Genomic DNA, 16734 nt, shown 5'->3' with positions numbered 1-16734 from the left:
TTAATGTGTTTTTTCATCTTAGGTAAATGTTAGAATGCTAAATGCAGCTCATGGACTATGTCTGTGTCAAATTTCTGTCAGGGCTTATGCCAGTTCTTTGTACACATTCCCAGTGACATTAAAAATCATGTCTTTAAAAGAAAAAATCACTCCTTGATATTTCAGACTGGTTTCTTAGCTCTTTAATTTTTAAATCAAGGTAAAATAGCATTGCTAAATAATGTATTTCTGCAAAAATGTTCTCAAGAAAATAATGCAGCTCAGTGATGTTGGCTAATGACATTCTTATCTTTTTAAAGGACAAAAATGTAACTAAAGGCCTGGTTTGGCAGAAATGTTTTTTGATACTTCTTACCTTTTGTGCTGTACAGACCAGGAGATGTAGGTGGTGGTTGGAGGCGTGGTCAGTCCTCTCCTGTTTTGTCCCTTTGGCATTTTGGTTGCCATTGATTGTAGTTACAGAAACTGTGTCTGTGTTTAAAGTAACTAAGGGAAACCAAGGTCTTTGACTGTGTAAAAAGTGAGAATTGCAGAAAAAGGTCTGTCTGGATTATAAGAATATTGCATTAGTGAGATGGGGAAAGAAAGGAAGCCAAATTCTGCTGATTCATTTCAGGGTGTTTGGGGGCAAGTTTTATTACCTCTTCTCAGAAAGTCTTAAACCTCTTCCTACTTCAGTTTTCCCATTTAAAGTGTTACTCTTGTTTAACACAAGTATCTTTCACTTGAAACTTGCTGCTCTTGGGGGTTTTCTTGCTATCTTTTGTTTTTGTGTTGGATCAATTGGCTCTTGAAGGCTTCACTGCTGTGCTCTCCCTGCAGGTTGTAGGCAGCATGGATGCCCATCCCAGCCGGTACTGTGCCACGGTGAGGGTGCAGCGGCCCCGACAGGAGATCATCCAGGACTTGGCCTCCATGGTCAGGGAGCTGCTCATCCAGTTCTACAAGTCAACACGGTTCAAGCCCACCCGTATCATCTTCTACAGGGACGGGGTCTCTGAGGGGCAGTTCAGACAGGTGGGTTCAGCTGGGGGTTTCTGGAGGGGCTTTGTTACCCCACAGTCACTCCAGGTCTTGTTTTGTGCTGTTTGAGTTGCTCACATTTACACCAAGGTAGCACAAAGTAATTGAGACTTAAAAGTGGAGAATTTCTTAATCATGTTGTGTAAGAGGAGCTGCTGTTTCTTTCCTGGCTGGAAGGGGAAGTCTTAGAACTTGGGAAACCACGGATTTCTAGGTGTTTCCTAAGATTACTAAGGCAAAGTTGCACTTAGTGTTAACTACAACCTCTTTATTAGGTGTTGTGTGTAGAATACAATGGAAGGAAAACCTAAACTCTTCTGTCCTTGTGCTCATAGGTTTTGTATTACGAGCTGCTGGCCATTAGAGAAGCCTGCATCAGTTTGGAGAAGGATTACCAGCCTGGAATAACCTACATTGTGGTGCAGAAGCGACACCATACGCGGTTGTTCTGTGCTGACAGAACAGAAAGGGTAATCACTGCCCTCCTTCAGGAGCCTTATGGGAAAACTTCATGCCAGGCTCTTAAGCTGCTGCAGAAATTATAGTGTGGGTTTCTGTGTCCATCTGGTTGTCTGTGCACTCAGGGAAGTGTTGGATTGATGAAATGTGGCCCCAAATTGACAAACCTTTGTTAATTATGTTAAAAAACATCCCCACTGGAGCTGATATTCATGTGAGTAACCAGGACTAATCCCCAGCAATTGGAACAGAAGAAAATGCAAAATGATGGAGCTTTTTTCCTGAGTTAGTCGATCCAAACTGAAGCTGACAATTCTAAAATACAAATGTCTGTTCAGCTCTTGAGTGTGAGATGGAAAGTTGTGAAGTGCTGCAGGTGCAGTGTTGAGGTGCTGGAGAGCCATCCAGTGTCCTTGTCAAGCCTCCAAGGCTGTGGAGTGGCACATTCCAGACAGTTCTGAGGCACTTCATGTGCCAAATCCTTGCCAATGGTGAATAGAAACTTGTATTTTCTATTAATTCTGAGCTGTGTGAGCAGCTGAGGCTGCACTTAACAAACTTTTCCCTAGGTCGGACGGAGTGGCAACATTCCAGCTGGGACAACTGTAGATACAGACATTACACATCCCTACGAGTTTGATTTTTACCTCTGTAGCCATGCTGGAATACAGGTACAGTTGCTTCTTTCTTTGTAAGTAAATGTGCATTTAGAACTTGTGGTTTTTCTCTGCAAACAATTATTTAGGAGGGAAGTGTCATTTTAGCTCAGTTTAATATGAGATACCACGTTATTTTGAGACTAAGGGTGTTATTTGCTTAAGATGCAGTCTCTGCTGCACCTTTAAACTTGCACTGATGGTAAGTGATGCTTTTTAAAGTTTATGTTGAAGAGGGCACTTTTTTGGTACCTTTGTTGTTTCTGAAAATAGAACTTGCTGCTTCTTTCAGGATATTGCTTAAAATGGAAAAAATTAACTCTTTAATTTTTTCATGTTTAGGTTGGATGGGCATGATTTCTTTTCCAGTTTTGAATCATTGGCAATGATTTTTGTCTATCCCTGTCTGGGCAAGCTGCTTTTTGGCCCTTTGGGAAAAAAGCTGTATTAATTTAAGTTGAAGCAGAAATGCCAAATGTAGTTTCAGCTCATTTTAATTTATATTTTAATACAGCAAGCCACAAAAAAACCTCAATTAAATTTATACTTTAGATACTTGTTTTAAAAAGAGAGACTTGTAGCCTGGCTAGAGCACAACTGTTGACCCAATTCAGTTGCACTGTAAGATTTAACTGTAGTTTATAGTGTTCATAGTTGAAATTAGGATGTTCAGGAATTGGAAAGAGGTAAAAGCAGTGGTTATTTCTCTGGGAAATGTGGTGAGCAACAGTTTAATTGAAGGTGAGTAAGAGGTGGTGTCAGGGTTTGGTCACGTTGGGAACAGGTGATGATTGAAGTGAAGGTGATCACTGAAGGTTATGTGGAAGGCATGTGGGGTTTTATCCAAGTAAGAATAATTAGAGCAATATAATTGTCTAAGTGTTACTGTTTAATCTTTAAATACATTTAGGGCTCACATGAGCCTGAATGTTCCTTGGCTGCTGTTCCGTAGGAGTTCAGACTGGCCAGTCTGACCCTTTCTGAACTGGTTTGTATGGAAAGCCAGGTGAGTGAATGGATGTCCCCCTCTCACAGGGAACCAGCCGGCCCTCCCACTACCATGTGCTGTGGGATGACAACTGTTTCACTGCGGATGAGCTGCAGCTCCTCACGTACCAGCTGTGCCACACCTACGTGCGCTGCACCCGCTCCGTCTCCATCCCTGCCCCGGCCTATTACGCTCACCTGGTGGCATTCAGGGCCAGGTACCACCTGGTGGACAAAGAACACGACAGGTAAATGTCAGTGTGTGCTCAGGTTTGTGTCCCCACTGACCTTCGTTGCACTGTCAAGCCTAAAGCCTCCTGACTGCAGGTAATTACCGTGGGGTTTGCTGTTGGATTTTGTTACTTCTGGGACCAGCCTTAAGATCCCAGGCACTCAGCAATAGGACAAGGGGGCACGATGGGCTCAAGCTCTGCCAGGGGAAATTTAACTTGGAGATCAGAGAAAACTTCTTTGCAGAGAGAGTGCTCAGGCATTGGAATGGGCTGCCCAGAGAGGGGGTGGATTCCCCATCCCTGGAGGTTTTTCAACTGAGCTTGGCCGTGGCACTGAGTGTCATGATCTGGTAAAGGGACTGGAGTTGGCCCAAGGGTTGGACTTGATGATCTCGGAGGGCTTTTCCAACCCAATCAATTCTATGATTCTATGATCATCATTGCTGACATTGCTGCTCTGCATCAGGCCAGGGAGGGTTGGCGGATTCTACAGAATAACACTCAGATTAATAGAATTAATTTAGTTCACTGAAATACTCTGTTTTGACTTTGACGTGGCCTGAGGGAATCAAGCGGCGCATTTAGTTTTGTGCTTTGGGATCAGAGTAGTCATGAATGAAGCAAATGTTAAGTGCTTCCACTTATCTAACTCCATACGTCAGAAATATTTTTTAAGCTTCAAGCCATCAATATATTTATAACAGGCTTATTTTTCGATGAACAAGCTGAGCAGCCACGGTGAAGGGGTTGTGAAAAGCCTCGAGGTTGTTGGGTGAATGAAAGAGTTGCTTTTCCTCAATATCCAGTTCTGTTACTGGTGCTGTGTTGCTCTGCTGAATGTTGGTGAAGGGTCTGGAGAGTCACATGAGGAGCAGCTGAGGGAGCTGGGGGGGCTCAGCCTGGAGAAAAGGAGGCTCAGGGGGGACCTTCTTGTTCTCTGCAATCCCTGACAGGAGAGGGGAACCGGGGTGGGTCGGGGGAACAGGGACAGGAGGAGAGGGAACGGTCTCAAGTTGTGCTGGAGAGGGTCAGGTTGGGCATCAGGAGGAATTTCTCCATGGAAAGGGCAGTCAGGCATTGGAAGGCGCCCAGGGGAGGTGGTGGAGTCCCCATCGCAGGTGGATGTGGCACTCTGGGCTTTGTGACAAGGTGGGGATCCAGCACAGTTAGACTCTGATCTCAGAGGTCTCAGTGACTCCATTGGAGGAGATTCAAGAGCAGCTTTTTGATCTGAAATCATACAATTCACAGCCCTGCCTGTCTCTCCCTCGTTCCCTGCAGTGCTGAAGGGAGCCACGTGTCAGGACAGAGCAACGGGCGAGACCCCCAGGCCCTGGCGAAGGCTGTACAGATTCACCAAGACACCTTACGCACGATGTACTTCGCTTAGTCGGTGACCCAGGAGACACTCACGGAGAGGAGAACTGAGAACTTAAGCCACATACAATGTATGTTTCCAGGGGTTGGTTTAGGGGCTGTGCCTCCCATCGTGCTGGAGCTGACGCTGTGCAGGGGCGAGAGGCTCACCCTTAAATTGACACGAGGAAGATTGTTTACTTCATCCAGGAACACAGCACTATTATGCAATATGAAACCAGCCAACTGCTTTTTTGGGTGGGCTCCCATGGGAAGCACCACCATCATTTTTTTGTTTTTAATTATTATTTCTTGTAGTTTAACCCTCTTCTGCCTTTACCTCAAGTTGCTCGGCAGCACAACTATTGTTGCAAAAAAAAAAAAGAAAAAGCAAAGAAGAAAATAAATAGTAATAATAAACTAAAAGCTATTGTGGAATTTAAAACAAAAAGCAAACCAGCTTTTAGGAACAATCACAGTGATTGTTTGGAGGAGGAAAGTGTGCAAAAAAAGAAAATAATTAAGTTTTTAACCCCCGTGTACTGAGTCTCTCTCTCAGTATTGCCATCGAGCATTTGAATGTGAACATATCCAAGTGCATTGGAATGTGCTAAAAAACAGTGAGGGGGAAAGATGTTTTGCACACTAACCCAGTAATTTGAACCTAATTTAGCCAACGGCTGCCTTTGTGTCTTTTCTCACAGCTTTGGAGTTCTCAGCTCCAAGAGTTCCCTTTCAAAAGCAATCCAAGAAGCTCGTGGTTCATGTGCAGGCAGTAGTGACCCAACTCTTCTTGCTCCCTGGGGAATTTACTAAAGCTGCTGTTTCACCTAGTCCAAAAGTTTCAATTTTTTCCTATCTGGCAAGTCCAATCTGTTGAAGCTTCACGTGAGATCCAATGTCCCAGGTTTTCTGGGATAACATACAGTAACCACCAGAACTGAAACTTTAGAGCTAAGGTCTTTTTGGAAAAAAAAAAAGAAACCTGCTAGTTTACTTGCTGCCTCTCACACCTTAATGTGATTCATACGTATGTGTGTTTGAAGTTTAGCTTCCTTTTGTTTCTTTTATATTTATTAGAGTAATAATAATGCTTTAATTTAATTATTACAGAACATATGGTCAACATCAACTTTTATTTTTTAGAAATGTAACCATGTTTATTTTTAAAAAAAGAAACTGACAACTTGTTTTGCTATCTTTTAGTGCAATAAGCATTCTAAAGAAAAAACTGTGTCCATTGAGCTGTACTGAAGCAGTGTCTGTACCACGGACCGTGGGAGAATGGACACCTCCAGGATTTTAAAAGGACAAAGTAAAAGCCTTAATTTTGAAAGGAAAGTTTTATAGTCAGAAGGAATCTTGAATTTTCCTTTTTTAAATCAAAAAAAAATTACAAAAATGCTTCTAGACTTCTGCAAGCTTTACTTGTCACTGCAGTCTTTTGATTTAACAAAGGAATTGGCCTTATTTTTGGCTGTGAAATGTGGAACATATTTGAATTAAATGGAAAGGGTTTTGTATTAAGATCTCAGTTTTTACATGCTTAGTTAAACCTATTTGACATCAGTAAAATGTCTGGAATTAATAAAAGTTTTTAGGCTTTTTTCCTCTTTGATAATGACTTTCCTTTTAAAATTAAGTTATTGGTAACTTCATTTCACTTTGCAAATAAAGAGGGCTGGGATAGTTCTAACATGTTAAATCACTGAAATGTGAAACAAACCGATGGGACTCTTTCATTCCACTTTAAAACCAATGTTTAAGATGTCAGAGACGAGAGTTTATTCAACGAGGGGACTGGGGAGTTTTGCACTTTGTAAACTCGTGAACTGCATTTTTGACTGTTTTTATTTGCACTGGTTCATAGTATATTTACTGCAGATGTTTGTATGGGCATTGCTGTGATCCCAGCCCTCCCGACCTCCACCTGCTCTCACATGAAAACCAGTGGGTTGGTCTAAGTAGCTTCTCTCCTCTTTCTCACCAAATCCACTGTTTGCCAATATACTGTATTTTGAGCCTAAAATCTGAGCCCGTTTTGCTTCACCAGGCATGAAATTCCCTTTTTTTTCTGCCAGAAAACCAAGTACTGTATTTTGTGCATTTGTATATTGTATGGAAATGTCTGTAGTGCTGCTCACAACTGTCTGCAAGAGCTTTACTAACAGTTAGTGTAGATACTTACTTTATCTCCCAAAATCAAGGAAAATAATGGAAAAATGTTAACTTGGCAAAGCTAAAATTGCACTGAGAACAGTCATGAGGGTGGGCAGTGGCTGGGGGTGCTGGGAGAGGAGGTGGGGAGTGGTTGGGAGGTTCAGCAGATCTCAAGGGATCAGGGACCCCTGGAGCCAGGGCTCTTCCCTGTCAGCACCTTCAGACACACCTGGTGCAGGGGATTGAGTGTCCTTTGAGCAAGGTGGTTTCTCAGTAATTCTCTCAGATATTTTCCCAGTCTGTGACCTGACAGTTTTCTCCTAAACCTCTTTACCAGTGCCGTTTGTGAAAGGTTCAGCTTAGGCTTTTTACAGAAATCTTGTTTTAAAATAGAGAATTAAAAAAAAAAATTTACAAAGAGTTCTCGTAGACTTCTGGCATTTAGGTGAAAATTCCTTTTTACAAAGCCTTTTGACTCTCCTCTCAAAGCTGCTGGATGCTTCTCATCCCACCCACGCTCGGCAACTCGGATTTGAGAAGCCTTTTCGCTCGCTACTTTCACCAAAAAACTAAAGAAAATTCACTGGCAAAGTGACTTCAGTTGTCAAGGTAACATTGCACCTGGTTTTCATGTGAAGAGTATTTGGAAGTTTTAATCTCTCTTCTTGGTTTTGCAAATATCTACGTCAAGTGCCGATAATTCTTTGTATTACGATATCAAGTTACTGACGTTGTGAGGGCCACACATTTATGATGCTGTAGCTGCTATATTTATTTAAATGGAGATGGACAATTACTGCACTAAGGAATGAGGAGAAAAGCAAGGAATCAAGGTTAGTTAGATATCTTGGGTTTTTTTCAGAAGAGAATTAATGGTGTGAAATATCAAGTGTAACAAAGGGTGCTGTCATTTTAACTGAGATTAAATAGCCAGATATTCTTCTTTTGTTTAAAAACATATATATTTTGATGTTTGCAGTTTGGGGGTGGGGGGTTTGGGATAAATGGTACCTCATCTGTGGTGGCAGTTTCCAGTATATTTTCAGAGTATATGGATTTCTTTTATTTTTGTACCTGCTCTCCTTTAAAAAGAAAAAAAATCTCAAATTTTATGTGCTGTTTGAGGAAACCTTGAGTGGCACAGCAGATCCCCCCTCTCCTGCTGGGAACTGGCTGTGGATAGTCCAGAGAGAGACGTGGGCACAGGCTGATGATTCTCTTTGCTTTGCAGACACCGTTTTTATGCCTGTTGGGAAAAGCAGTTCCCGTCTCCTCAGACACTGAGACCTCACTTGTGCTTAACAAGTGCCACTAAGTTCTCCCATGGTGGGCCAGGCCCAGGGTGGGCCAGGAGCAGCTGTAGGATATTGCTGGAATGGTGCTGGCCATGGGGATGAATCCTGGAGTGCTGTCAGGGCCCCTCCTCACCTGGGGATGGATCCTGGGGTGCTCTGTGTCCAGTCTCCCCTGGGCATGGATCCTGGGGTGCTCTCAGTGCCCCTTCTCACCTGGGGATGGATCCTGGGGGTGCTCTCAGTGCCCCTCCTCACCTGGGGATGGATCCTGGGGTGCTCTCAGTGCCCTCCTCACCTGCAGATGGATCCTGGGGGTGCTCTCAGTGCCCCTCCTCACCTGCGGATGGATCCTGGGGTGCTCTCAGTGCCCCTTCTCACCTGGGGATGGATCCTGGGGTGCTCTCAGTGCCCTCCTTACCTGGGGATGGATCCTGGGGTGCTCTCAGTGCCCCTCCTTACCTGGGGATGGATCCTGGGGTGCTCTCAGTGCCCCTCCTCACCTGGGGATGGATCCTGGGGGTGCTCTCAGTGCCCCTCCTCACCTGGGGATGGATCCTGGGGTGCTCTCAGTGCCCCTCCTCACCTGGGGATGGATCCTGGGGTGTTCTCAGTGCCCTCCTCACCTGGGGATGGATCCTGGGGTGCTCTCAGTGCCCTCCTCACCTGGGGATGGATCCTGGGGGTGCTCTCAGTGCCCCTCCTCACCTGGGGATGGATCCTGGGGGTGCTCTCAGTGCCCCTCCTCACCTGGGGATGGATCCTGGGGTGCTCTCAGTGCCCCTCCTCACCTGGGGATGGATCCTGGGGTGCTCTCAGTGCCCCTCCTCACCTGGGGATGGATCCTGGGCTGCTCTCGGTGCCCTCCTCACCCGGTGCTGAAACCTGCCATCTGGCCACTGGTAGATCCAGAGCTGGAAGGAATCCTGGAATGTTTTGTGGTTGAGGTGTTAAACTTAGGACATCTGCAAATAGAGCAGAGTGACTCTGTAAGTCACCCTTTTTTCCTTGGTAGGGTTTTCAGCCGTGGCCATTTGACTCAGGATTGCTGTGTCACTGTTCAATGTGTCATCTGGTTACACATGTCCAAAAGTTAAATTTTTGTAGGGTTCATTCCAGCATCCTTCTGGAAGTTTGGCCACTGAAATGGTTTTCAGGAGTAAAATGGGTTTCTGGAAGTTGTCAGTCAAATTATTTCAAGATGCTCTTGGTCCTAAATGATTTTCACTTACTCATGTATGAATTCTTGTCCTATAAAATGCTTAACATGAGATACCAGATGGTCATCTACTGTACAAATTCCAGCTACAAATACTGGTTTTCTACTAGTCTTAAAGTTCACTCTGGTGAAATTCCAAGCTCAAGCTTGAGGCCTTTTTTTTTTTCTTACACTTTCTTCATATCTTGTCCTGTTTTGATATTTTCCCTGTTTTGTGAACTGAGGGTTTAGAATCTTTCTCAAAGCACTTTTGTAGCCAAGAAATCAAAAGCTCAGATTTATGTATGATGGACCTGTAAATTCAGTTTTCAAAGGTGGTTGTTTCTAAATGACCATCATGGTCTCTGGTCAGGCCAGGCAGGTGCCCTGTCCCTTTCAGTACCGTGGATTTTTGTGGCTGTTACTGGCAGGTTGGTTGGACCTAGGGAAAAAATCAAAGGGGAAAGATTCCTGTCTGTCTTTTCTACCCCAAGATGGTACTTTAGGCTGATGCTGGGTGTCAGAATATCAGTTTATTTTGGCACATGTTGAAATCAAAGTTCACTTAGCCAATTCACTCCTGGTTTTTATACAATATCACAGTTAGAGCTTGAGCTTGTTGATGCTTCTGCTGGTAGAAGATTTTGTACTTTCTGTAGTTGAGGTAAGAGCAAGACAGATACAGGATCCTACATTTTACCTCCCGAGCAGCATCTTAAGCATCCTGATCTCTGTGACACTAAAACCCCAATTGTTGTCCCTGAGTAAGCAAAGGTGCATGTGGAGGGGAAGGAATTGTAAGGGAGAGGCTTGAGAGGGAAAAGATCAAAGCATCAGTTTGGCAGAAATGAGGGTGTTGGGGAGACTCCATCCATCTTTCCACCCCACATGCCCTGGCCTTTCAAACCCTCTCTGAGGTACCCCCTCACCTGACATGGGTCGTTACCGTAGGGTCCTTTTCAAACAAAGCAGTTCCACTGTTTAAAACTTGGAGTGACTTTTTTTTCTTTTTTTTTAAGCAAGACAGTCCTCAGAAAGTGCCTTTTTAGAAGATGGTGCTGTAGATTTTTATTTTCCAGTTGTACGTGGCTGCAAATTTAAGATAAATTATTGAAAAATGCCAAGTGTTTGATGGTATCTTTTAGGTACTTTCAAGCATCAGCTTCTCTGAGTCAGGACCAAGAATAACCAGGAAGGTGTTTTCCTTTGGAGGGAGAGGCATTGAGGAGCGATCACCAAATTCAGCTGGTAGGCTGGGGTGGGGCTGGGTTTGGTCAGTGTGATTTGCCTCTTCATATTGAGGGGGTTGGGGGCTTTGGGGTGTGGGAGAAGCTGTGGGGACATGGTGAGTGTCCAGAGGAATCCATGGCTACTAAAGGATGTCATCTCTTAGGGGTGGCACAATCCCAGAGGTGGAGACAAACTGAAGGGTGTCTTTATGGGGTTGTCTTAAGGATGGCTTAGGAGATGGTGGGTCCTCACATGGTTTGTGTGTGTCCAGGAGGGATGTAATGGGTCAGGGGGTCCTTCTGATTCCCAGCTGGGAGTTGGGTGCTCTGGATGGGAGGGGTTGGTGGGTGGGTGGTGCTGTGGAGGGTCCATGGTGAGTTTGGTGAGCGTTCCTCCAGTCAGGAAAAGCTGTAGACTAGACTATTAAACACTGCACCTCAGTAACCTTGTAATGCTGCATAAAGTAATAATAATAGCAAAGTTGTGCTTTGATGACACTGTAATGTGCTTGCACATGCCTGCAAAAAACACACACTTCCCTTTCCTTTGGTCTGAGTAGCAGTTATGGGACTTTTCTTTCATGATGAGCCTCATTCTTTCTTGTGATGTTTCTGTATATTTATTGGTGGTCTGTGTGCAGCTCATAGGTCTGTGTGTCTGCTCTGTGTGTTGCTTTTAACATTTACTTCTAGGCAGGAGAAGTTCCTGAATGTTTTGGTTTTCTTCTCCGAATTCAGCTTGACCAGTCATGTTTGAGAGGAGCCAATAAACCTGCTCGCCATAAACAGAGGCTTCATTGGTACCTTTTTTCTTTATAACTAAAATGATTTTGTGCATTTTATTACTGTTTATAGTGTTGGGCATTTAAGATGTGGAATAACTTGACATCAGTCAGGATATTTTTGAATATCTGGAGCTTAAGTGTAGAACTCACTGAGTAATTCCAAGTGGTATCTTTGCAGGAATATGTTCATGTCCAGACTTTTTCTGGGAGCAAGTAGAGCTTCTTCTGGACATCATCAATGAAATATGTAGGGTCCAGAGTCCCAGCGTGGGGCAGTGCCCTTGCTGAGAGCTCACACCTCCTTGCTGAGGGGACGCTGCCCCTGCTCCGCTCCCCACACACAAGTTGACTCTTTTTGCTCTGTAATTTCTTCTAATTCAACTTCGAGACATGAGCCAATGTCTCTTGTAGTTTGTTACCAACTTTCTTGTCTTATTACAGTGCCCAGTGCCACTGTGTTGGTATTTAAGCTTGCCATGATGTTCAGTTGTTTTATATTCCCAATTTCTTAGTGTTACTAGAGTAGGGTTTAGAGAGCATTTTTCAGTCTAAGTTCTGAGCCAAAACTGTCTCGTGTCCTTTTTAGTAGTAGCTGTTTTTATCTTTTAGACTAAAAAGGGCCAAAAATCTTGCACCATCAGCTTGTTTGCAGCAATATTCTCCATCTCCTCCCTCGCCTGTGAACCACTTTGTTTCTCTCTACATTTAACTAATACTGGAGCTGTTGAGATTTAGAAGGAAGTTGCTGCCTCTTCCTTCTATCAAAGGAAATGAACTTGCACCTGATTAAGCACGTTTGTGTTGAACATAAATCTCTTGCCTTGGTGTTGATGGACTGCCACACACAAGGTTTAATTCCAGCAGAAATGTTTCTGTGTCAGTCATTGGAGGGTGCATAATGATTTAAAGTACCAAAATAAATAGGAGCTAATAAACCACTGAAAACAGACACTATTAAAATACTTCAGATTTAAAAAAAAAAAAAAAGAAAAAGTAAAAAAAGAAAAACAGCAAACCAAAACACCCCAAGGAGCAGCTGTGGGTGGACAGGGAGGGCCTTGTCAAGGAGATGGAGAACCTGTGGGACACTGAGATCCTGCAGCTGCTGGGGCAGCTCTGCAAGAGGAAGAAAAGAGTTGGAAGAGGCAGCAAGACAGACTCAAAGTAACAGAGCCCAGTAAAAGTTACTCCAACTGCTTTAAACGTCATCAAGTGGGAAAATCTAAATGGAATGTTGGAGCTAATGAAGAACCAGCAGAGCCTTCTTTGCTTCCTGTAGCAAAGAAAAAAGCAGAACTTTGACAGCTGAAGTTTTCCTTCAGTACCTTTCAGTGCTTGAAGGGGCCTGTGAGAATGATGGGGACAAAGTTTTAGCAGGGCCTGTTGCCATAAGACAAGGAGTGATGGTTTTAAACTGAAGGAGAGTCAGTTCTGATTATATCTAAGAAACTTTTTATCATGAGGGTGGGCAGGCCCTGGCACAGGTTGCCCAGAGAACCTGTGGCTGCCCCATCCCTGGGGAGTGTCCAAGGCCAGGTTGGACAGGGCTTGCAGCCACCTGGTCTAGTGGAAGGTGTCCCTGCCTATGGCAGGGGGTTGGAACTGGATGACTTTTAAAAGGTCCTTTCCAACCCAAACTATTTTCTGATTCTGTGATCACATGAGGGGAAAACCATTTTTCCTGTATGTTTTAAGGGTGCCTATTCTCCTCCAGGACTGTGCTGTGAGCAGGTGGCAGTGCTTGGGTCAGCTGCACCCTGAAGTCAAACTGTGGTTTATCCAAACTTTGAAGAAACTCCTTTACTTGGATCAAACCAGCTACAGGTTCCAGTAGGTTGGTGCTACCTGAACCAATGGACCTGAGGGGTTTCTGAGCAATATCTGACCCCTCTATCCAACACATGCTCTGATGGATTCCTGGTTGCCCTGAGGTGTGTCTGGCTCCCAAGAGCAGCAGCAGGCAGGTGTAGAGGCAATTTTGCTGTAGCACCACAGTTGCTCTACTCTTCCTCAGCTCGTGCCTACCTCCCATTCCCTGACCGAGGTCACTCTCCCTCCCCTGCCTGTGTGGAATTAGCCATGCTGGAGCTGTGTGGAGCACGGAGCAGCTCGGGGTGTGAGGGTGGGGGAGTGATGGTGACAAAAGCCTGAAGAAATAAAGGACTGGGTAGGAGGTGGGTGGGTGTTGGGTGAGCTGTGATCAGCTCGAGCCCTTCAGGGGTGTTGATGAGGACGTCAGACACGAGCTTGGTTGTCCTGAACTGTTTTTGTTGGACTTGAACTCACTGAGAGCAAGCATGTGCCTTTTTCTGACCAGGAACAGAGCTGGAAAAACCTGTGTTTGCATTGGTAGGATGGTTAGTGTTTTTCTTGAACTGTTTTTAAAGCTCAAAGTCTTTGGTCAGAATGGAGTTGGTTTTGTGTTGAATTATTTAATCAAAACAAGCTCTGAATTATTTGTGAATTAGAACTACCCAGAGAGGAGAAGCTTTTAAAATAAGTGGTTTCTGAAGAACCAGTGTCATCAAATAAACCTACTTCCTGGTAGACTTGCAATTTTTTAAGATGAAATTTAGCCTTGATGTGTTTATCTAATGAGAATTGTTAATTCTGCCTCTATTTGAATGTTGCCTGTCCAGTGATGTCCTCACTCTTTACTGTGCTCCTGCAGCTTTCCATACACTCCATTGCTTCTCCCCTCTCAGGGACGTGGGGAATGTTGTCCAGTGAATGTTGGGGAGCAGTGCAGAGCTCTGGTTCAGTGGGAATGTGGAGGTGAGGATTAAACATCACAGATAATTCCTCAAGAAGCAGTTTGCCAACAGCTGAGGGTGGCAATGTCAGGGAACAGAATTGGGTGTGGAAGGAGAGACAAAGTGGTGTGAGGGGAGGAACAATCCTCTGACACCAGGTCCCTGTTGTAGACAGTGTGCTGTGCAGAATCACACACCTGTGTCTTTAGATGCCAGTCTGGGCTTAAAGCTGCTGAAAAAAGTTGATTTTCAGACCAAAATGGAAGAGCTTTTCCAACAGGTTGTATTTGATCCAGTTTTGAGATACTGGTGAGTTGTCCAGCCAGGAGCTCCAGTACCAGCTGGCTCTGGAGTGAGTTCCCTCTCTGACCTGGAGGGAAATGACTGCCTGTTTTTCCATCTAGAAAATGTCTGTGATGGTTCACATCACCTTATGGGCGTGAGCTACTGGGTGTTCTGAGGGTCAGCTGTGTCATGACAGTGGTAACTGCTTGATACAAACCTGTGCACCTCTTGCACATTTGCCTCTTCAGTGAATCCAGTTCTGCTCGGAGCCTTTTCTCTTCCCCTCCATCCCATCGCAGCTCTGCCCGAGCCCAAAGGCCCTTGGGGTCGATCCCATGGTGTTTGACATGCTGCTTTCTTTTAAACTAATCCATTTCTTGTAAAACAGGTTATCAGAGAGCAATTTTATTTCAATGAAGGTTTTTTTTCATTGCTGAGAATTACACAAGTCTTTCAAACATGTTTGGCAGTTGGAAAATTAATACTGTAACACTATCTAGCAACACAAAAATACAACTGTCGAGTTCAGGGCTATGCTGGCCCATTAATCACAGGTCCACAACCCATTTAAGTACAGGTGTGCAAAAATTAGCTTTTAAAGTAGTTACTAATAAAGTTTCATTATGCTTACACTTACAAATCTCTTAAATATCTTCAAAACTAGTTTCTTGGATAGAAAGTCCATGTCTTGCTGGTCAGTGTCCACTCAGACCTAATAGCAAAGTGATGCCCACTGGAGCATTGGAGAGTTTAAAGAACTTTTGAAAGTTTTGGAACCTGATGGAATGCCAGCAAGGTGGATGGAAACTTGAGTAGTGCTCTTAAAGTAGTGAGGAGAATTGAGCACCAACAGAGCTTGATGAGAGGAAGCAACTTTGCAGTGAAGAATGGCTTCTTCTGGGTACTCAGTTTTGTACATCACTCCCCTCCTGTGGCTGTAGTGTTTAGTTTTCTTTGGACTTGATTTCTGTTTTGCAGCAAATTCTGATTTTTGCAGTTTTCAGTGTTGAATCTCACCTTGAGGCAACGTCATGTTGTTTTCCTATAGAAAAACCTGCTTCTAGCTCGTTGCATTCGGTGTCTGTTTGCAGGCCAGTGTGAAAAGCGAGCTGCAGCACAGCAGTGGGGCTGGCAGAGCGAGTTTGGGGTCAGAACTGTTGGTTTCCAGGCACTGGTGTGCAGATCAGCATTCCATGGATGTGGTGACACTTTGGGTTCACAGGGTACAGGTCTGTTGTTCTTGTCTCTTCCCTTGGTGTGAGCAGCTCAGCTCCCCCAGGCAGCCTCGTGGTGGATAAATGGTGTTTGGTGGGGAAAAACTGGGCTGTTCACCTGACTGGAGGTGTCTGAGCATGGATAAGAACATTGTCTGTCAGCAGGTGTTGCTTTAAAACTTTCACAGTAATCAGTAGGATCAGAGGATCTTCAGGGGGAGGTGGCTCAGGTGGCATCATGTGTGCCATAAACATCATTTTTATGAGCTGGGTTGGTTTTGGAGACTGCTGGAAGCGACGTCATGCATAGAAATCTTGCATATTTAAGACCATGTGTTTAAATTGTAAAAAAAAGAAAAAAAACATGCTGTTTGGGATTCCTTTTCCAAATGAAATGCTAATAAACCAGTCCAGTGGATCGATCCCCTCCCCTGTGTCTGCTCTATCCCATATCCTGGTAATGCTCCCCTGTTTTGTGTCCCGTTGCTTCGGCAGGAGCGTGAATGTGTTCCCACCGTTGAAGGTCCTGGGGGCTTTCGAAGCAAAAGGGAATTGTTTCAAGAATAAAGTGTAGAGCTGTGACTCGAGACGTTGCACAAATAGATTGTAGAGATGGGTGGCAAACAAACTGGTTAAAGCCTTTATTTTTACTTAACCATCTTGACCATGTGTGCCTCTTTGTACCGCGGGCGTGGGGCTGCAGCCGTGCGGGGTGGGAGGGAACGTGTTGGTGTTTGAGATGTACTTGCTAAGCAGAAGCCGTGTCCTCTGCCCCTTCTCTCCCTTTTCCGGACAAATTGTTCTTGCCAAAATTTTCTACCTGTTGCAAGAGTTGCTTTCTTTCCAGCACAGTAAAATGTCAACTTCTTTCACTGTTCCTTCCCTCTCGTAGGCATCTGTAACCTTTGTACGACTGTGTATAGGACACAGCAGTCATCGATCTCTGCTGGCTATAGATACCATCAACTTGAGTGTATTGTAAACGAACCGTATTCATTTGAAAAATAAATTTTTTTTGGAAATGCACATATGGTGCTTTGTTTCTGTTTGCATCACTTTAATTCATTCCCAAAGCCCAGGAGCGGGTGGAGGTGTTGGGGTGGG

General features: G+C 44.4%; 1 protein-coding gene across 2 annotated transcripts in view; it reads left to right on the top strand.

The window, feature by feature from the left end:
* The window catches only part of AGO3 (argonaute RISC catalytic component 3), a 36069-nt gene extending 19413 nt beyond the window's left edge, over window positions 1-16656 (top strand). Inside the window, exons 15-20 of one of the 2 annotated variants that reach the window (XR_011699646.1) lie at window positions 823-1017; window positions 1359-1493; window positions 2052-2153; window positions 3174-3373; window positions 4640-4806; window positions 5921-16656. Coding sequence is in view for 1 of the 2 variants with exons in the window: in XM_071576962.1 (XP_071433063.1) it covers window positions 823-1017; window positions 1359-1493; window positions 2052-2153; window positions 3174-3373; window positions 4640-4748 (741 nt within the window). In the remaining variant the exon portion in view is untranslated. Of the gene's footprint in view, window positions 1-822; window positions 1018-1358; window positions 1494-2051; window positions 2154-3173; window positions 3374-4639 lie in introns of both variants that reach the window. The other variant, XM_071576962.1, reaches the window with a different exon arrangement.
* Window positions 16657-16734: the final 78 nt, after the last annotated feature.

This window comes from Pithys albifrons, chromosome 24, assembly GCF_047495875.1.
Source record: "Pithys albifrons albifrons isolate INPA30051 chromosome 24, PitAlb_v1, whole genome shotgun sequence".
Classification (NCBI taxonomy): Eukaryota; Metazoa; Chordata; class Aves; order Passeriformes; family Thamnophilidae; genus Pithys; species Pithys albifrons.
Note: the sequence above shows the minus strand (reverse complement) of the source record. Positions and strands in the feature narration are given on the sequence as shown.